Genomic DNA, 19,466 nt, shown 5'->3' on the forward strand with positions numbered 1-19,466 from the left:
AGTTGAGGAATACGTGGGGGGGGGTGAAAGTCTCGTAGAGAAAGAAGAAATGTTGGTGTTTCACTCAACTGAACACAAGCACAAAATTGAACACGAATAGAATAAAGGCATTCGATGACAACACGGTACAGTGTACTGTACACAGCCTGCAAGTGCATGGGAAACCCAAAGAGAATGAAGGGATAAAATAAAGAATGCACGAAACGAAACAAAGATAGCGACAGTTTCGTAACGAAATAATGGAGGCAGGAGACGTGGGTGACAAAGCCTGCTTAGATTCCCTTAGCGACAAAGAATAAAGCAATGTTACAGAAACAGTTGCTGAAATTATAGCTACGAGCACATAAAAGAATACCTAATTTTGTGTTCTGTGGTGTAGATTAGTGTTATAGTGTCAAATTTTCCGCTCATAATTCGAAGGAAAGGCCACGCCATAGCACAAGCGGTTAGTCGCTGGCTTTCCACCGCGGCGGGCCGGGTTCGATCTCGGGTCTGGTCAAGTGGGATTTGTGTTGGACGAAGTGGCAGGTTTTCTCCGAGTACTTCGGTTTCCCCTGCCAATCTTCATTCCACCAATTGCTCCACAATCACCCTCACCTATCATCTGGGGCTGGTACAATAGGCCAGAAGTGGCCGCAGTACAAGGGACTTAGTCCCACCTCACTAGCAATAAAAAAAATAGTTCGAAGGAAAGACACAAATTTCGCATGAATAACTATGGCACATAATTCAGCGTCACGCTATCGTGTAGCATGGATGATGAACAGGAATCGATACGTTTTCTGTGCCCAGACGTGTAACACAGAACTAAAACGAACGTAGTATAATTAAAAAAAAAAACACTAATAAGTAAAGGGAACAAACCCATGCAATAATGAACATTGGCTTTCTACGTACGCTGTTTGAGCAAATAAAGTAAATTTCGTTTGCAGACGGTGAGGTACATGTGGGTAGTATCCGCCATATTCCTAACATCATCAACCTCACAGAATGCCTGAACATAATTTTAAAGTTAATAAATAACAGAATGAGAAGAGAACACGCCGTGAATTTATATTAAATTTCACAGTTAACGACTAGCATTCTGTGCTATAAAAGACGCCTTTCCTTGGCGTAGACCACTTGTTAGATTACAAACCGTTCTACATTTATCACACTGAATCAGAGTTTGCTGAATATTTTTCCAAACAGAACATCAATCCTGTTCCCAGTATGCGAATATGATATAGCAAAAACACGACAAAATTTTATTGCAGAAACTGTATGAAAAGTCTGATAGCTAAAAAGGGTAAAGTTGTCTCTGTGGTTAACTAATTAAGCACTAGGCCATGAAGGTGTATGGGGGAGTGGATGTATAGATCCATATTTTCTAGCTGGAGGTCACCTTCTCGCCCCTGCCGCTTTATCCCTGGTAAACTTTGGATAGGAGTATAGATGGACAAATACCGTCTTAAGTGCAACAAATTTTATTGTAGTTTTTACTTCTTTTTCCTCCTCCACACTACATGTTTCGGCCCTAAATGGCCATCATCAGGTGTGTATCACTCACGTAGCTGTTACACTGCTTGTTAAAATTTAAAATTACCAGTCTTTCTAATTGTATAAAATCTTTGTTAATCTACACGCGTCGATTTGATTTTTAAATTAGCACTTTTTAAACTTAATTCAAGTTAAAATGTCTATAAGATCTCTGTTCTTTCTTTTTCAAATTTNGTTGGGTGAACCCCAGAGATCGTCTGGACGACACGAGGAAGTGAAAATTCTTGCCCCCCACTAGTACTCGAACTCCGACTCCTTGGTCGTCCAGCCCATAGCCGGTCGCTGTACCGACTACGCTGAGGAAATTAAGAGGAGATTGAACTCGGGTAATGCTGGTTACCGTTCAGTCAGAACTCTTTTGTCTTCTTGTCTGCTGTCTAAATATTTAAAAATTATAATATACAAAACTACAATTTTGTCTGTGGTTCTGTATGGGAGTAAAACTTGGCCTCTGACATTAAGGGAGGAACATAGACTAAGGGTGTTTGAAAACAGGGTGTTGAGGAGAATATTTGTACCGAAGAGAGATGAAGTGACAGGAGGTTGGAGAAAACTGCATAATGAGGAGCTTCATAACTTGTACTCTTCTCCAAGTATAATTAGAATGATCAAGTCAAGGAGGATGAGGTTGGCAGGGCATGCAGCATGAATGGGGGGAATAGGAATGCATATAGGATATTGGTGGGAAAGCCAGAAGGAAAGAAACCAGTGGGAAGACCAAGGGGTAGGTGGGTAGACAATATTAAAATAGATCTTAGAGAGATAGGATGGGATGGTATGGATTTGATTGATCTGGCTCAGGATAGGGACAAATGGAGGGCTCTTGTGAACACGGTAATGAACCGTCAGGTTCCATAAAGTGGTGGGAAATTCTTGAGTAGCTGCAGATTTAGCTTCTCAAGAAGGGCTCAGCTGCATGAGTATGAAACTGTACTAAAGATACTGCTTATAGGCATATAGCCCGCATAGGGGCGATTGGGTTTTCCCTGAACTTACATCAAACATCTGATAAGTGCTATTGACATATACGTATAAACCGTTTCTGAAGTACGTTATACAGTATACATAACCAGTTTTCCATACTTCTGTTATTGTGGTTCAGCACCACAAAAGTTAGGAATATTAATGGTTATCATTTCGAGATTTTAATCACCTCGCACCGGGAAAAACCTCAGGGGCAGTCGTTAATTTTCCTAGGCCTCAGATTGCATCAGAAACAACAGGAAAATCCAGGAGAGATCAGACTCGAGTGTCTTCTCGCTACGAATTCTAAACAATGAAATCCCTCTATCTGCTTACAGTTTGTAGAGTGATTAATTTCAAGCGGGTGAAATCTGATTATGGGTTGTAAAGGCTGCGTCCCTTAGAGCTTCCCCTATCTTAATGCCAACTTCACACCGACGGATTGTATAATTATTAATTAATTAATTTATGGCTGCCTGTCGTTCAGATTATAAGGCGTCGAACGATAGGATGATAAATAACAAATTACAAGGGAAACTTCCAATTTCATGTCTCTCTAAAATTACTGTGTATCCTCTTGCATTGCTGTCGTTTTAATTATGTGATTGTTTAAATGCCACAGTATTGGATTAGTGGGCATATGCTTCTGCCTATTCATCCCTGACGTAACAAAAAAATAACTCCGTGGCTTTAGTCCGTTAGCGAACTATACCGACCGAGAGACCGCTGCTTGTCGGCGAAGCTAGTGCCAACTCTAGTGGATAGAGGGTGTCGTGTGATAAGCGCAACGAATCCCCACGGAGGTTAATCTCGGTTTTCTAGACCGGAGCCGCTATTTATTTAAAATAGCTCCTCAGTTATCCTCACGAGGCTGAGTGGACTCCGTTCCAGACCCACTACTTCTCAGAAAATCTGTTAGCGCGGGGAATAGAACTCGGGACCTCTGGATTTGTAGCCAGGAACTCTGACCACTAGACCACAGAGGAGGACATTAGTAATAATAATTTATATTCTTTTATGTTTATAGGGCAAATGGTATTCAAGTTCAAATATATAATTATATTTAAGTAATATAGATTCAGCTTTTGTGCAACTATGAGATTGCGGATTATCCAGTGACGTACTTTTATTATCTTTATATATATATGTCCACCACGTTCTTAGCGCAGTGTTATTTCATTGTCTATTTGTAACAAGCTGTAGAAAGTTCAGAACTGCTGGGTTTCTGGACTTTTCAATCGTCCGGTATTCTGGAACCTAGAAAACACGACGTTTCGGGAACTATATCTGTTTCCATTCTCAGATGAGTTGGAAAGACACTGAGTTGTGTCCATAGAAAGATTTAACCACGATCACAGACCCAGTGATTGAGATTAGCTCTTTCTATGGACACAACTGAGTACGTGTCATCCTCCATCACCTGAGGACGGAAATAGATCTAGTTTCCGAAACGTGATTTCTAGTTTATAGAATACGAAACGATGAAAAATTCTGAGTGTTATACGTCAGAACATTTTAGGATCTACCAAGCTGTTAAATCTTAATTCACTTTCGGGTTAGTCTCAAGTTGCGTGTTCCTTGTATGAAACGCGACAACTGGCTCTTGAAGTATGCCTTACCGTGACGCCATTCCATTTTTCAGCTCATTTCAAACGTTTTGAAACACTATGAAACGCACTGAGCTTCCAACGGAATGCTCAGCTATGCTCTCAGTACTGAATAAGCACCATTTTAATAACACTACAGTCATTTTAGTTTGATGTACTTTGTAACCTTCATTTTTAGGCATATAGTTACTTCCGCGAATAACAAAGGCAAAGGAGAAGAAAAAGAAATAAAATATAAATTTAACGAGACTGAAAATATTGGGCTGTGCAGCATAGAGTTTTCCACAGCCTGCTAACAAGAGTAGTTCAAACCTGAAGACTGAAAACCTTTCGAAAAGAGAGCCTTATTCCGTGACTACAATCTTTCATAACTACAAGATGTCTTACAGTTTCATACTCTGTAATTTCTTTACTCTCTCTACCTGTGTTTCTCAAACCGTGGTACCTGTAAATTAAGGGTAGGGTCGCGCCATAACTCAGGAGGTTAGCCGCTGGCTTCCCACATCGGTGGCCCGGGTTAGATCCCAGGTAGAGTCATGTGGGATTTATGTTGGACAAGGTGGCGCAGGTGCAGGCTTTCTGTTTCCCCTACCAAGTTTCATTCCGCCGACTACTACACACTCATCCTCTATCATCTTTGGCTGGTACAATAGGCCGATTAGTGTCTGACTAGACTCAGTCTCACACCACCTCAAGACAAAAAAATTAGGGTACCAAAGCAACTTGCGAGGGGTACCGCAAGTCATCATTCGTACGTTTGAGCAATACGGAATGATGGATTTTCAACATTTGTTTTTCTATAATCGCAGGCCATTTCATGAGGAATTAGGACATAGCGAGGAAGTAACCCGCCGTAAAACAAGATATCCTTGTAACGTCTGTAGTAGTTGCAACAAAACCAGTTGATTAAATTGCGTATTTCCCAAGCATTTTCCCGCTGAGACTAGACATCTGATTAACTGTTTTAGGAGGTACAAAGCACAAAAACTGTGAGAACCGTTGCTCTGTGTTATTTGTAGGCATCAGCTGCATTACTCAGAGCTATTAAGACATGTCATCTACTCACCGCTTACTGTGGATGGGTAAATGTTGAAAGCGGGCTCCTGTAGCCAGGAAGTCACAGTCACGTGCTCCTTAACGAAGGCGGGCACGTTGCAACGGATGATGACGTCATTTCCCAGAAAGCCACCCGGACTCTGTACTTCCGGTTCGTACCGCTGGGTCACCACTGCAAAAAAAGATCCAATTGTAAGTCCAGGTCTAATGTTCATACTGTTTCTTCAGGGACCAGCTCTCGGGGAGAAAGCAGAGAAATGGAGAAAGAGAGAGAGAGAATTGGACGCTTGAAATTACGAAGCTCCACGCGATCGTGCTTGAACAAGCAGGAGACCTTCATATTGACAAGATGGCGTTCTGTTGTTAACAGAACGATACGGTCGTGTGTATTCGTGAGGTGACCGCTCGGGGAGCCGCCCATCTTGACTGACGTGTTTTATGATTTTCCTTAGTACTTCCACTCAAATACAGGAATAGTATGTTCAGTTAGGCTATGACAACTTCATTTCATATCCTTCGCAATTCATTATTCACTAACTGTTGTCATTCGATGCTGCTTTTATGAAAATAGGGCTAATCCTATTTCCGGTTTGTTAAGAATAAGTAAGATGATTATAAGAAGATCTAATCACAAATTCCAATGATATTTGTGAAACTCATCATCATCACTCATGGAGCTGAGACCTTCTCGAACATCTATCAATTCTGCAGCTACTCAAGAACTTCCCAGTATTTTATGGAACCCGAAGGTTCATTACCATGTTCACAAGGGCCCTCCACTGGTCCTTATTCTGAACTAGATCAATCCAATCCATGCCAGCCAATTCTATCTATCTGGGATCCATTTTAATATTGTCCACCTACGTCTTGGTCTTCCCAGTGGTCTCTTTCTTTCTGGATTTTTTTTTCCAGAAATTTGTAAAAATGTATAAAATTATATTTAAGGTGTTACATTTTTAATTTACTGTTTCTCAATAGTATCGTTTTTATTCATTTTTTCTTACAACACTCAGAAATAAATGACATAGTCAATTTTTATGTCGTCTGATTTTCTCACTGGGAAAATACGGGATTGCCTTACATTCAGAGTTATAAGACGATTTTAATAGTCAAATGCCCTGTTAAATAAATCATCACATGAGCATTACTACCACTTCCTTCCTCTGCTGACATAAAGCCAATCACATGAGCATTACTACCACTTCCTTCCCCTGCTGACATAATGCCAATCACATGAGCATTACTACCACTTCCTTCCCCTGCTGACATAATGCCAATCACATGAGCATTACTACCACTTCCTTCCCCTGCTGACATAATGCCAATCACATGAGCATTACTACCACTTCCTTCCCCTGCTGACATAATGCCAATCACATGAGCATTACTACCACTTCCTTCCCCTGCTGACATAATGCCAATCACATGAGCATTACTACCACTTCCTTCCCCTGCTGACATAATGCCAATCACATGAGCATTACTACCACTTCCTTCCCCTGCTGACATAATGCCAATCACATGAGCATTACTACCACTTCCTTCCTCTGCTGACATAATGCCAATCACATGAGCATTACTACCACTTCCTTCCTCTGCTGACATAATGCCAATCACATGAGCATTACTGCCACTTCCTTCCTCTGCTGACATAATGCCAAAAGTTCAACGACTAAGACAGTTCATTTTTACTAACTGTATATCCTAAACTACGACCGCCTTTGTGGTCTAATGGTCAGATGGTTCCTGACTACAGATCCAGAGGGCCCGGGTTCGATTCCCGGCGCTACCAGATTTTCTGAGAAGTAGTGGATCTGGAACGGGGTCCATTCAGCCTCGTGAGGACAACTGAGGAGATATTTCAAGGAAATAGCAGCTCCGGTCTACAAAGCCGAGATTAACGGCCGTGGAGATCCGTTGCGCTGACCACGTGACACACTCTATCTGCTAAAGTTGGCACTAACTTCGCTGACATGTGACGGGCGCTCTGTCGGCATAGTTCGCTTGCGGACTAGGGCCACGGAGTTTGTTGGTTTGTACTTTCACAGTTGCAAGCTTTAAGTGCAACTACATTTAACTCATACAGTTTGAAATTCGTTAAGCCTATCTCCAGCATTTCAAATTTCGTTAGTAAATTAATTATTTATTTGTTTACTATCAGTACGTTATTTTAAAGAGAGTCAATTGTATGAACGTGATTATAGACTGATGAAAAAGAGTAACAAAATTCATGTGGTTTTTATCTTTGTGGATCGAGTTCTACGTGTAACGCTGGTCAGTCAGCCAATTACTTGTAAAGAACGCCCCTTACTTAATGGTGGCACATTTATATTGCCACCTCCCACTTCTGACACCAGTTGTCAGCGTGTTAGGGGGACTATAGACGGGGTTTGGGTTGGTAATTGGATTTATTGACCACTTACAGATCGTAACTACAAGTAGCTCTAGCTCTATCGTTAATTCATACACTCTGCAGTTCACTACAGCACATACTAAGTCTTCTTATTCTATATTTTCACCAATCGTTGCATGGTAACGGCTTCCAACAGTTGTCGTTCCCCTTATTCTGGATTCTCATACTGTCTCTGTGCCTCAGTTACCAACTTCTAACAGCAAATGCTCACAAAGACTGAACCGTAACAGTTCTCTCACTCACTCAACAAACAAATTATCTCCCCTGGACTGCACCAACTGAACTCAACTTGGTCGGTCGAGTGATGTAGCCGCGGAGAGGACTACATAGAAAACATTGCTTCCTACAGTATTACCATTGGTGTGCGGGCCGCTGCTTAGCAACGGCTCCATTACTGTTGCGTATTTACAAAGCTGTTACCTAGTAATACCCGTAGTCTTGTTTGTTTCGCGGTCGTTACCACAATATAAATCATTATGACGGGCATATTACATTTAGTGGATGACTTATTTTCTGATGGCAATTCCACCGCTGTGTATTTTAATACTAATACTATATATCATACACAGTGACAAATCCCGCACATCCAATACTTATTATTATATTAGTGGAACATTTAATGGTGAGCATAAAAAAGCAGTTAGGACACAAAACCACGTGTCAATCCCAGATGCTTAAGAAATTGTTATTGACAGGTTTCAGTAAGAATTTCCTATATAAAATCCAATAGAATGCTTCAAAACTTTCAAGAGGTGAAAGACGCCACGCATGCGCACACACATACTCTCTCACTATCTCTCTTTCTCACACATACACACATATGTGAGCTCATAAATGGTTTTTCGTGTCTGACATACAGGTAAAAAATGTCTGAACAAAAAGCGTGGACTCCCGGCATCTCAGTAGTAACACGGTTATATTGTTTCCAATATAATGTAAGAAGGACATTTCGTGACGGATTAGCGGTGTTGGAAATTGAATAAAATTCTAGTAAAGAAGGCAGGATTCGTCAGCATCATATGCAGGGAGGTTTCTGTAAGGACCTATATCCAGTTAACTGGGTAGGAGTACCGCTACACTTAATTGCTTTTTCCCTAAATTGAGTTCTGTAACAGGAGACAGTTTTACACACACTTTATATTGCCTCAGCATTTTCAATTACGAAACGCAACGGTTGAGAGGCTGACACTCCTGTTTCGGCAGGTCTCAGGAGTGATTATGTCGGGGTGCGGGCCGGAAAGCTACGTACTTCATTCTACCCGGCGAATTTCTCCAATAATATCGCTTCCTTCCAGATCTTTACCAATTCATCATTCACGATCGTTATCCTATTCATTGCTGTCTGAACTATAAAACTGAGAGAGCTTCACTGTAAAAACTTAAAAAGACACAAACAAGTCCATGATTTATTTTATCCTTCTTCCAGTGCATACATTCATATAACAGCAGTATAACACACGCAGTCACAGGAGCAAGACGCAACACAGAGCACAATACACGATAGTGAAAGAGTGCTCCAACAGAAGATGATAGAAGTGACTCGCGTAATGAAACACGACGTAGGAATGAAATATCCTGTACAATTTTAATATTTTAACACTTAACATTTATCAGTATATATGATAAATATATATTTTAGTTATTTTAGTATGTATAGACAAGGCATGCAATGAACTAGTTTGTCGTGGATTGGATCAGCACCTGAAGATGGCACTTTTGTGCCGAAACATGTAGTGCGAGTGAGAAGAGGGGATAGATGAATGTATGCACTGGAAGACGGATAAAATAAATCATGGACTTAAATCAGTGCAACAGGACGCTAAAATATAACATTGGACACAAATAATTTATATTCACTAAATTTTGAATTTATAGTTGAAAATTAAATGTGGTACTTTTAGAAAATAAGGAACAGGGATAGATCAGTCGGTATAGCGACTGAATACGGCATGGACGACGGAGGGTTCGGAGTTTGGATACCAGGGTCAAGAATTTCCTCTTCTCCACGTCGTCCAGACCGGATCTGGGGTCCACACAGACTTCTATTCAATGTGTAAGGGGTGTTAAAGTGGCAGAGGCATGAAGCCCCTACAGATGCCTGAGAACTTCACTTCTCATCATGAATATTTGTTCGCCCATCTTTGAACATTCTACACCATTGTCTTGCAGTTCCTTTCCTTACTACATTTTGCCCGTAAACCGCGCTTAATTCGCGATGTATTTCCGTAGCACTCACGTTTTCAGTGGGTAGAAAACGGTAACAGCGATAATTTTGCAGATGGTGGCACTAACAATCGCAGGACACATCAAAACTGATTCTATAGAGACAAGAACAAACAGTAGGTGGCAATGAGACATGTAACTTACTTCGCAGGACACAGTATAACTCACTCAGCAGAGACAAGAACAAACACTAGGTAGCAATGAGACATGTAACTTACTTCGCAGGACACAGTATAACTCACTCAGCAGAGACAAGAACAAACACTAGGTAGCAATGAGACATGTAACTTACTTCGCAGGACACAGTATAACTCACTCAGCAGAGACAAGAACAAACACTAGGTAGCAATGAGACATGTAACTTACTTCGCAGGACACAGTATAACTCACTCAGCAGAGACAAGAACAAACACTAGGTAGCAATGAGACATGTAACTTACTTCGCAGGACACAGTATAACTCACTCAGCAGAGACAAGAACAAACACTAGGTAGCAATGAGACATGTGACTTACTTCGCATGCGGAAGCTCTCCACCGCTTTGACATTAATTGCCTAAAGTAAAAGGAGGTTACTTTCCTAATGACCCTTGTAATAACAAAATGGAGGTGTTCCGGGAATAGGGGAAATTATTCTGAAAGTTAAGTTTATGTTTTCTTTCGTAAAAGAATCAATGCCTGTATACTTACTCATGGAGCTGGGCCCTTCTTGAGGAGAAGCCAAATCTGCAGCTAATCAAGAACTTCCCAGCATTTTATGGAACCCGAAGGTTCATTACCGTGTTCATAAGAGCTCTCCTTTGGTCTCTATCCTGAGCCATATCAAACCAATCCATATCATTCCATCCTACCTCTCTAAGGTCAATTTTAATATTGTCCACCCACCTACGCCTTGGTCTTCCCAGTGCTCTCTTTCCTTCTGGCTATCCCACCAATATCATATATGTACTCCTCGTCTCCACATTCGCTCTACATGCCCTGACCACTTATCCTCCTTGATTTGATCATTCTAATTATACTTAGGCCGGTCACGGTAGCCGAGCGGTCTAAGGCGTGCACTGTCTTCGGTCGCTCGGAAGCCGGGATCGTGGGTTCGAATCCCACCCACGGCATGGACGTTTGTGTGCGTTTTTCTGTGTTTGTGTACAGGTAGAGGCCTTGCGACGAGCTGATCACTCGCCCAAGGAGTCCTACCGCATGTGTAAGATCTAGTAAACCGAAGTGAAACGGAGAGTTTCATGAAGGTAGGCCTAGGCCCAAATTGGGGCTGTAGCGCCACAGAAAAAAAAATTATACTTAGAGAAGAGTACAAGTTATGAAGCTCCTCATTATGCAATTTTCTCCAACCTCCTGTAACTTCATCCCTCTTCGGTCCAAATATTCTCCTCAGCACCCTGTTCTCAAACACCCTCAGTCTATGTTCCTCCTTTAATGTCAGAGACCAAGTTTCGCACCCATACAGAACCACAGGCAAACTCCATGCCTATATAAGGAGAATTAATTTAAAAAGAACGCTCGTGGATGCGTTCATGCATGAGCGGGTGAAGTACCGATATTTCAAATGTGACAGCATTATTCAACAGGCGTGCATTCATTTGTATTGCAGATATCAACGAGATTTCCAGAATGAAACATATTTTCTCATTTTTGAGTAACATAATACGATTGAATTCAGCATTACGGAACGTTACACAATATATTTGAAATGGAAAGTAACGCAACTTCGTAGTGTTGTGGGGAGATATCAATAGCAAAATCACCGATGCGTATTGTTGTTCCGTCTGCTGCATAATTTAATGCATACACGCAGCTATATGGGATTTAATATAATCCAATACACAAATGCAAATTAGTATTCAGTGGCTAATTTATTCATTTAGAATCTTGATTACAGTGCGTTAACATTCAAAACTAATAACTCCTCATATGTACAAAAAAAATTCCGTGGCTTTAGTCCGCAAGCGAAATATACCGACCGAGCTACTGCCGCTTGTCGGCGAAGTTAGTGCCAAATTCAGCGGATAGAGGATGTCACGTGATCAGCGCAACGAATCCCCACTGCCGTTAATTTCGGTTTTCTAGACCGGAACCGCTGTTTCCTTGAAATAGCTCCTCATTTATCCTCAGGGGGCTGAGTGGACACCGTTCCAGACCCACTATTTCTCATAAAATCTGGTATCGTCGGGAATCGAACCTGGGACATCTGGATCTGTAGGCAGGAACTCTGACCACTAGATCGTAGAGGCGGTCCCTTATATGTACAAGTTCGATAAATTTATTTTCATTTATGCATAATTATTTATGTAGGCCATAACATAACTTTGATGTAAAACTATACTTTATATGTACTGTATTTTACAGATCATTGCTTGCTTGATTTATATGATATCATTTTATCACTACGCCGATCCAACCGATGACTCCATATAGAATGACACGAATAAATGCCAGAGCAGAGTAATGTGCATAAACCTGACCCAATAAAAAGGTAAAACAAGGTAAATTTGTCTCACTCATCACTCACTCTCGGAGCTGAGCCCTTCTGGAGGAGCCGCCAGTTGTGCAGCTACTCAAGAACTTCCCAGCATTTTATGGAACTCGAAGGTTCATTACAGTGTTCACAAGAGCCCTCCACTAGTCCCTATCCTGAGTCAGATCAAACCAATCCATACCATCCCATCCTATCTCTCTAAGATCCATTTTAATATTGTCTACCCACCTATGCCTTGGTCTTCCCAGTGGTCTATTTCCATCTGGCTTTCACACCAATATCATATATGCATTCCTCGCCTCCCCCATTCGTGCTACATACCCTGTACACCTCATCCCCCTTGACTTGATCATTCTAATTATACTTGAAGAAGAGTACAAGTTATGAAGCTCCTCATTATGCAGTTTTCTCCAACCTCCTGTCACTTCATCTCTCTTCGGTCCAAATATTCTCCTCAACACCCTGTTCTCAAACACCCTCAGTCTGTGTTCCTCCCTTAGTGTCAGACACCAAGTTTCACACCTATACAGATCCACAGGCAAAAATTATAGTATATTCTAATTTTTATGTTTTCTGATAGCAGACGAGAAGACTAAAGGTTCTGGACTGAATGGCAGTAAGCATTACCCAAGTTCAATCTTCTCTTAATTTCCCCCTGAATCAGGTTTTGATTTGGTATAGTCGTTCCCAAATATCTGAACTGTGACACATTTTCAAAACACCTGTTACCTATCTTCATGTCATGACTTCGCCCTGCATTTTGGTGGTGTTTATGTTTAACAAATTAAGCACTATCGCATGAAGACGTATGGGGGAGTGAATGTATAGATCCACGTTTTCTTGACCTCAGCACTAGCTGAAGTGTGTGGTAAGCTTCACGCTTCTGCCGCTTTAGCCCCGGGGAAAAAGCCCTCGGTACTCATTGGATAGGCTCCAAAGTCGATCTGAAAAACGTGGAGAAGAGAAAATTCTTGACGCTACTTGGGCTCTAACTGCGACCTCTCCGAAAACCTTAACCAATATCAAAGAAATACGAATTTACTGGTTTATCATTTTCGGGTCACCCAGTGGAACATCTCTCATTATGTGAAAGAACTGCGCTAGGATGGATTCGTCGAGGTTCTTTTGTTTGCCTTCTGCTGATGATATGTTAACAGCAGACGTAAAGCCGGTACTCAGGAGAGCGCTTCTAAGTAATCGGTCTGGCTTCCGCGTTCGCGATATTCATGCACTTGGTTTGCAGACAACTAGAAACGAAAGAGTAACATATGGAAAGCTGGTGTTAACTCTCAGTAACAAAGTTTGAGCTAACACTGAAACATCCATTAAGAGCATGGCTGGTTCATAGTGCATGCAGGAGGAAATGAATTCACCTAATTCCCTACCGTGTTCAGCATCGGGTCTGGAAGAATGACAGGTGACTGGCGGGTTGCATAACATTTGACCTTATTTATCGAAGCAAATGTGCTGATCGCACGTATCTCACGCGGGAACCAATCCAATGTTACCGGGCCGCAAGTGACAGGCTCCTATAGTACAAATTAATGACCAGAGGTTTTTGTTATATGTCAAATTTAAGATAATATCACGTGTTAGGAATATAATTATTGGACAGGGTTTGGATTGGATTCGGCAGCATCTGTGGTTTAATGGTCAGAGTTTCTGGCTACAGATCCAGAGGTCCCGGGTTCGATTCTAGGGGCTACAGCAGTGGGTCTGGAAAGGGGTCCACTCAGCCTCGTGATAATTGAGAAGCTATTTCATGGAAATAGCGGCCCCGGTCTAGAAAACCGAGATTAAGGGCCGTGAGGATCCGTTGCGCTGACCACGTGACACCCTCTATCCGCTAAAGTTGGCACTAACTTCGCCGACAAACGGCGGTCGCTCGGTCGGTATAGTTCGCTTGGGGGATAAAACCATGGAGTGTGTTTGTTTTTTCATGTTTGGATTGGATTCATTGCACTTACACACTCAGCTCATAGCTATGAAAAATTATGACACTATTTCTGATTTCCACACTACAAATCACTAGGGCATGTTAAGTCTTCTAAGTCTTCACTAGTCGTATCCTGGCAACGGATTTATAATAGTGTCACTGTAACTACAGCACACATAAAGTCTTCAAATGAAATCGTTGCCATCTCTTCTCAATCAACTTTGGCTCAAAGTCAAAGTCAAAGTCATATTGAGACTGACGGTCAGTCTGTCTGTCTTGGTGTCGAGCCCCGACTGGGGCTCATGACCAGAGTTTTTTTTTCTTTATATGAAAGTTACTGTCCTGTTCATTTGGAGCGCCCTCTCTGGCGGGAGGTCGGGTCTGTCCTTTGTCAGTCATAGTCTGTGTTAGTAAGTCCATTGTCAGTAGATCAACTTTGACTGTCTGAAATCCTCCCTTTATATAGCCTCGGGGCGGCCCCAACAGAAAACACAATTTCCTAACAATCCCTTCATTGTTGCCCATATATTCGTTGTTACGGAAACATATATACCGTGTCACTGCGTAGCAATGGATATCTAGTCTGATACAGCTATTCCGGCTTTCAGGCGTCATGTCACAATAAGTTAAAAGAGACAAAATACATCTGCAAACCTACGTATAACTGTAAATCTAATACAGTAAAAGTAAAATAGAGCGTGTTGGGTATGCCGTGTAGTATACCAAACCGTAAAGCTCAGAATGGTGCTGAGATGATACGCGGGAGAGGTTACTGGACGTCAGAATGAATACTTGGAAAAGAGGCAAGAAGGCAGAAACTAAATATTTCCCCCACAAATTTATTATACATAATCTGCAGAATCTGCAATAAATACGTATACGTGTTCAATAAGTACTCGTTCGTGAATGAGTTATGTTGAGTGGCGTAACTCATATACTTTTTTTCCTTCTCTACTTAGGTTTAATGTTAATTCTTTTATTGGGGCTTTACTCAAGTCTGACTGGTGGAGTTAGGACGGTGCATCTTTTCATTTTATGTGTAGTTCCGTTCTTGTCTAGTAGGTTCACTGCAAGTGCATTAGTGTAGCTTTCTAATTTTCTAAAGTATTTGGTATTTCACTTAGCACTGTGTTCATTTGGAGATCTGCATGGATCCCGTGGCTGTTTATGCACCAAGGTGCTTTCAGAATGGATCTGAGTGTTTTGGGTTGAAGGAAGTAAATATACAACGAAAGTAACAGGAAAGAACTTAGGAAAAAAAGACTGTTGGAGAAGAGTAAGCAGCAGGGAAAATGCATTATTTATGGAACAGTGGTAACAAATTTATGCTTACTTACTTACTTACTTACTGATGGAGCTGAGCCCTTTTTGAGGAACTGCCAATTCTGCAGCTATTCAAGAATTTCCCAGCATTTTCTGGAACCTAAAAGTTCATTACCGTCTTCACAAGAGCCCTCGACTGGTTCCTATCCTGAGCCAGACCAATCCAATCCCTACCATACCATTCTATCTCTCTAAGACCTATTAAAATATTGTTCACCCACCTACGCCTTGTTCTTCCAGTGGTCTCTTTCCTTATGGCTTTCCCACCAATATCCTATATGCATTCCTCTTCTCCATATTCGTGCTACATGCCTTGTCCACCTCATCCTCCTTGACTTGATCGTACAAATTTATGCTGGTGGTGATAAGAATAATAATATGTATTGTTATTGTTGTAATTAAATGATTCTCCTGTCTGCATGGCATATGTTGTCCTCAAGTTAAGGAAGAAGAAGACAACTTTCAGATAAGGGGAGTGGCTACGAACAGGAAGATTAATCACGGACAGCAGACAGCAGTGATCATGGAGCCTGAGGGTTGGAAGGGGAGTTACATCTCCTCGCCAAAAAAAATGTAGAATGTTAAGAAATATTGTACAGGGCCTCAGGCACGATCTTGTCACGACTATAATGAATCTTCTGGTCCCACATAGGGCGTGGAATTTTTTAACTAATTAGACCACTGTTTAGATTCTATGAAATACTCTGCTTAATGGATTAGTCCTTTAATTAGTTAATAATACTAGTAATAAAACAATAATATTAACATAATGTGGAATATCTTCTGAAAAACAGAAATGTGAAGCCATCATAGACAGCCGTTGTTAGGAAACGGCACTACAAACAGATAGTTTCCAGGCAATGGCGCAGTAGCCGACACAGGAAGGCCGCAAGAGACACGCACGCAACAACATAAAAGTTGTTAGAAGCGGTGTTTTCTGCACGGTCCGTGCCGAAGCTCTATATCGAGGGTCAGCTGGCGTTACGAGAGAGTGGTCACCCGTGTGGAGGCGGGTTCGAATACTTCCACCGTAGCCCTGCAAGTCGCAGGAGGCGAATAAACCTGAACCCAATGCCTGAGGGTATAACTGGGTTACCCTGCTCCTGGGGCATGTAAATATATGGACCTGGCCCTCCAGGTTGGGGGAATCTCGAATCTCAGACAGTAAAATATGGTCATGACCCCCACGGGACTCAGACATGAGAATGACTGCGCTGGCGAGCACCAGCAGCGATTGTAAACGACAGATTCATATTCCCGTCAAAGAGGATGTTACATAAGGACTATAACCACAGTGTTCTGGTCATGAGTGTCATGGGGCTTACCGCCAAGAAATGATTGGTGGTAAACCGACACTGACTTACGGGAGAGTCCTGAGACGGCAGTTAGAAGAGAAGGAGGTTGATGTGAGATGGCCGCCAGCCTGCGAGGAAGTGAGCTCGGAAGCAGAGGGTTGTCTATTGTTGGAAGACGTTGCCCAGCAGCGCAATGAAGACGGGTACTACCTACCTACCTATAGATCTAGAGCCCTTCTGGACCTTGGCCGATTTTTGAGTTTCTTAATCCCATACACAGTCGGTAGGACTTCTTGGACGGGGGATCAGTCCGCCGCAAGACCTGTACCTACACATTGAACAACACAAATACAGAATAAACACTTAGAGAAATTTATGCCTGGATTGAGATTCGAACCCACGACCCCAGTGTTCGAGCAGGGGAAGGCAACTCATGCCTTAGACCGCACGGCCACTGTGATCGGCAGTCTAAAATACGCACGTCCTTGTAAATACGTATGTAGGCGCGGAGGCTGCGGAATTAAAATGTCAAGCACCTGTATCCACTTTCTCACAAATCAATCTTCTTACTAAATGCTACCAGATTTAAACACATTCATAACTGCAACACTCAGATGTGATGGGAACAACACATTCATCTTCAGACGTAAAATCAGCACCACAAAAGAAACTCCGTGACTTTAGCCCGCAAGCGAACTATACCGACCGAGCGACCGTCGTCTCTCGGCGAAGTTAGTGCCAACTTTAACGGATAGAGGGTGTCATATGGTCAGCGCAACGGATCCCCACGGCCGTTAATCTCGGTTTCCTACAGCGCAGCCGCTATTTCCTCAGTTATCCTCACGAGGCTAAGTGGGCACCGTTCTAGATCCACTACTTCTCAGAAAATCTGGTAGAGCGGGGAATCGAACCCGGGACCTCTGGATCTGTAGACAGGTACTCTGCACATTAGATCACAGAGGCGGTCAAAGCGGAATTAAAATTTCTGTTGCTATAAATAGCGTTGTATGTGACCTTGAAACGAACAGAGAAACACAGTAATTGGATAAGAACAGTAGGAAAGATAGGATTAATAACATTCATCATGGGAACATATAAATTGCAAACTGCGTGGCTTTGATTGCAGAAAGCATGAAACCCACTCGATCAATTACAGTTGGCAGTATTCACTCAGTATGAGCGTAGTGCCGAAGTAATAAGGGGCAAATGAATGTAGCCTGTTTTGATGTGCCATAGTTAAATTCATTTTCGTGGAAGAGTGTATGACCTATCCTACGCTCCGCTTCAACAGAACTGAACGCAATACAGACCACCCCTGAAATGTCTCATTAACAAAGCAGAATATAAACAGAATGATGAGACAAAATGGATGAGGTTTCCTTTCATAGTCATTTGAAGTTTCTTAGCTGGAATTTGTAATAACCTGATTATTAAAACACTGAACTGTCAGGGTTAAAATGTCAACAGTGGTAGCATTTTCTCTTCATCACCAAAGCCATGATGACTATGAGAGCACCACACTCTCTATTTACCTGGTAATATGGGTAAAGTCGGCCTCAGCGTGAAGATGACTGATCTCCACATAGTGCTCAAGTAAATAATATATCTGGTTTTATCTCAGCCGATCACAGTGGGGGCGCGGTGTAAGGCATGCACCGTGTTCGCCCGTTCGAGCACTGGGATCGTGGGTTCGAATCCCACTCAAGGCACTGATATCTGTGTGTAGGTAGCGGCCTTGCTACGGGCTGATCCCCGTCCAAGGAATCCCACCGCCTGTATATAGATTAATAAACTGAAAAAGCGTCAAAGGACTGTTGAGCCATAGCCAGAGGGAGGGATGGATGGATAGATTAGGTAGGTAGATAGATCAGATAGATATATTAGATATGTAGATGCATAGATAGATTAGACATAGATTATATAGATAGGTTAGATACACATAGATGGATAGATAGATAAATATATTTTATTTCCACATCTTTATACTTTATCATGTCGCACTGAAAGAACTTCACTTATTTATATGAAATTTTCACAATTGACAATACTAGGGATCAACATGGCGACTGAAGAATAGATTAAAAAAACTCCGTGACCTGAAGTCCTCAAGCGAACTATACCGACCGAGCGACCGCCGCTTGTCAGCGAAGTTAATGCCAATTTTTGCTGGTAGAGGGTGTCGCGTGGTCAGCACAACGAATCCTCACGGCCGTTAATTTCAGTTTTCAAGCCCGGAATATAGATGGCATCATATGCTAAATCTGACAAGTTAATTGCACGCCCCTGTCTGGGCTGATGTTGCCACAGTTACAACAGATATGCTATGAATACTCATTATTCAAATCCCGCACTTGAGAATAGTATCCTTCTGGCACGGAATCAATTAGCTCAGCACAAAAGGCCATTTGGAACGTCGGTGAGTGATTATCTTGACTGAGGTTTCATAGGCTTCCTAATCCTTCCAGGAGAATTCTGAGAAAGCATCTGGCAGTACTGGGAATGTCTCATGCTAAGATCTCAGCAGCAGTTGAATGACACTAACTGTATGAGTGGATGAAGAGACCAAGCAAAAATTTTCACCAAATCTTTGCGACAAGTTCTTCCTTGAGAGTAAAACAGTCA

The 19,466-nt window shown here is 42.0% G+C and overlaps 1 protein-coding gene across 7 annotated transcripts in view; it reads right to left on the reverse strand.

Annotated features, from left to right (window-relative positions):
* LOC111863230 (Down syndrome cell adhesion molecule-like protein Dscam2) overlaps nt 1-19,466 on the reverse strand; it is a 407,724-nt gene that overhangs the window by 215,899 nt on the left and 172,359 nt on the right. For all 7 annotated transcript variants that reach the window (XM_033750977.1, XM_033750976.1, XM_033750975.1 and 4 more), the window contains exon 4: nt 5,176-5,337. In XM_033750977.1, coding sequence (XP_033606868.1) covers nt 5,176-5,337 — 162 coding nt within the window. The remainder of the gene's footprint in view (nt 1-5,175; nt 5,338-19,466) is intronic.

Source organism: Cryptotermes secundus, unplaced genomic scaffold (genome assembly GCF_002891405.2).
Source record: "Cryptotermes secundus unplaced genomic scaffold, Csec_1.0 scaffold688, whole genome shotgun sequence".
Taxonomy (NCBI): domain Eukaryota; kingdom Metazoa; phylum Arthropoda; class Insecta; order Blattodea; family Kalotermitidae; genus Cryptotermes; species Cryptotermes secundus.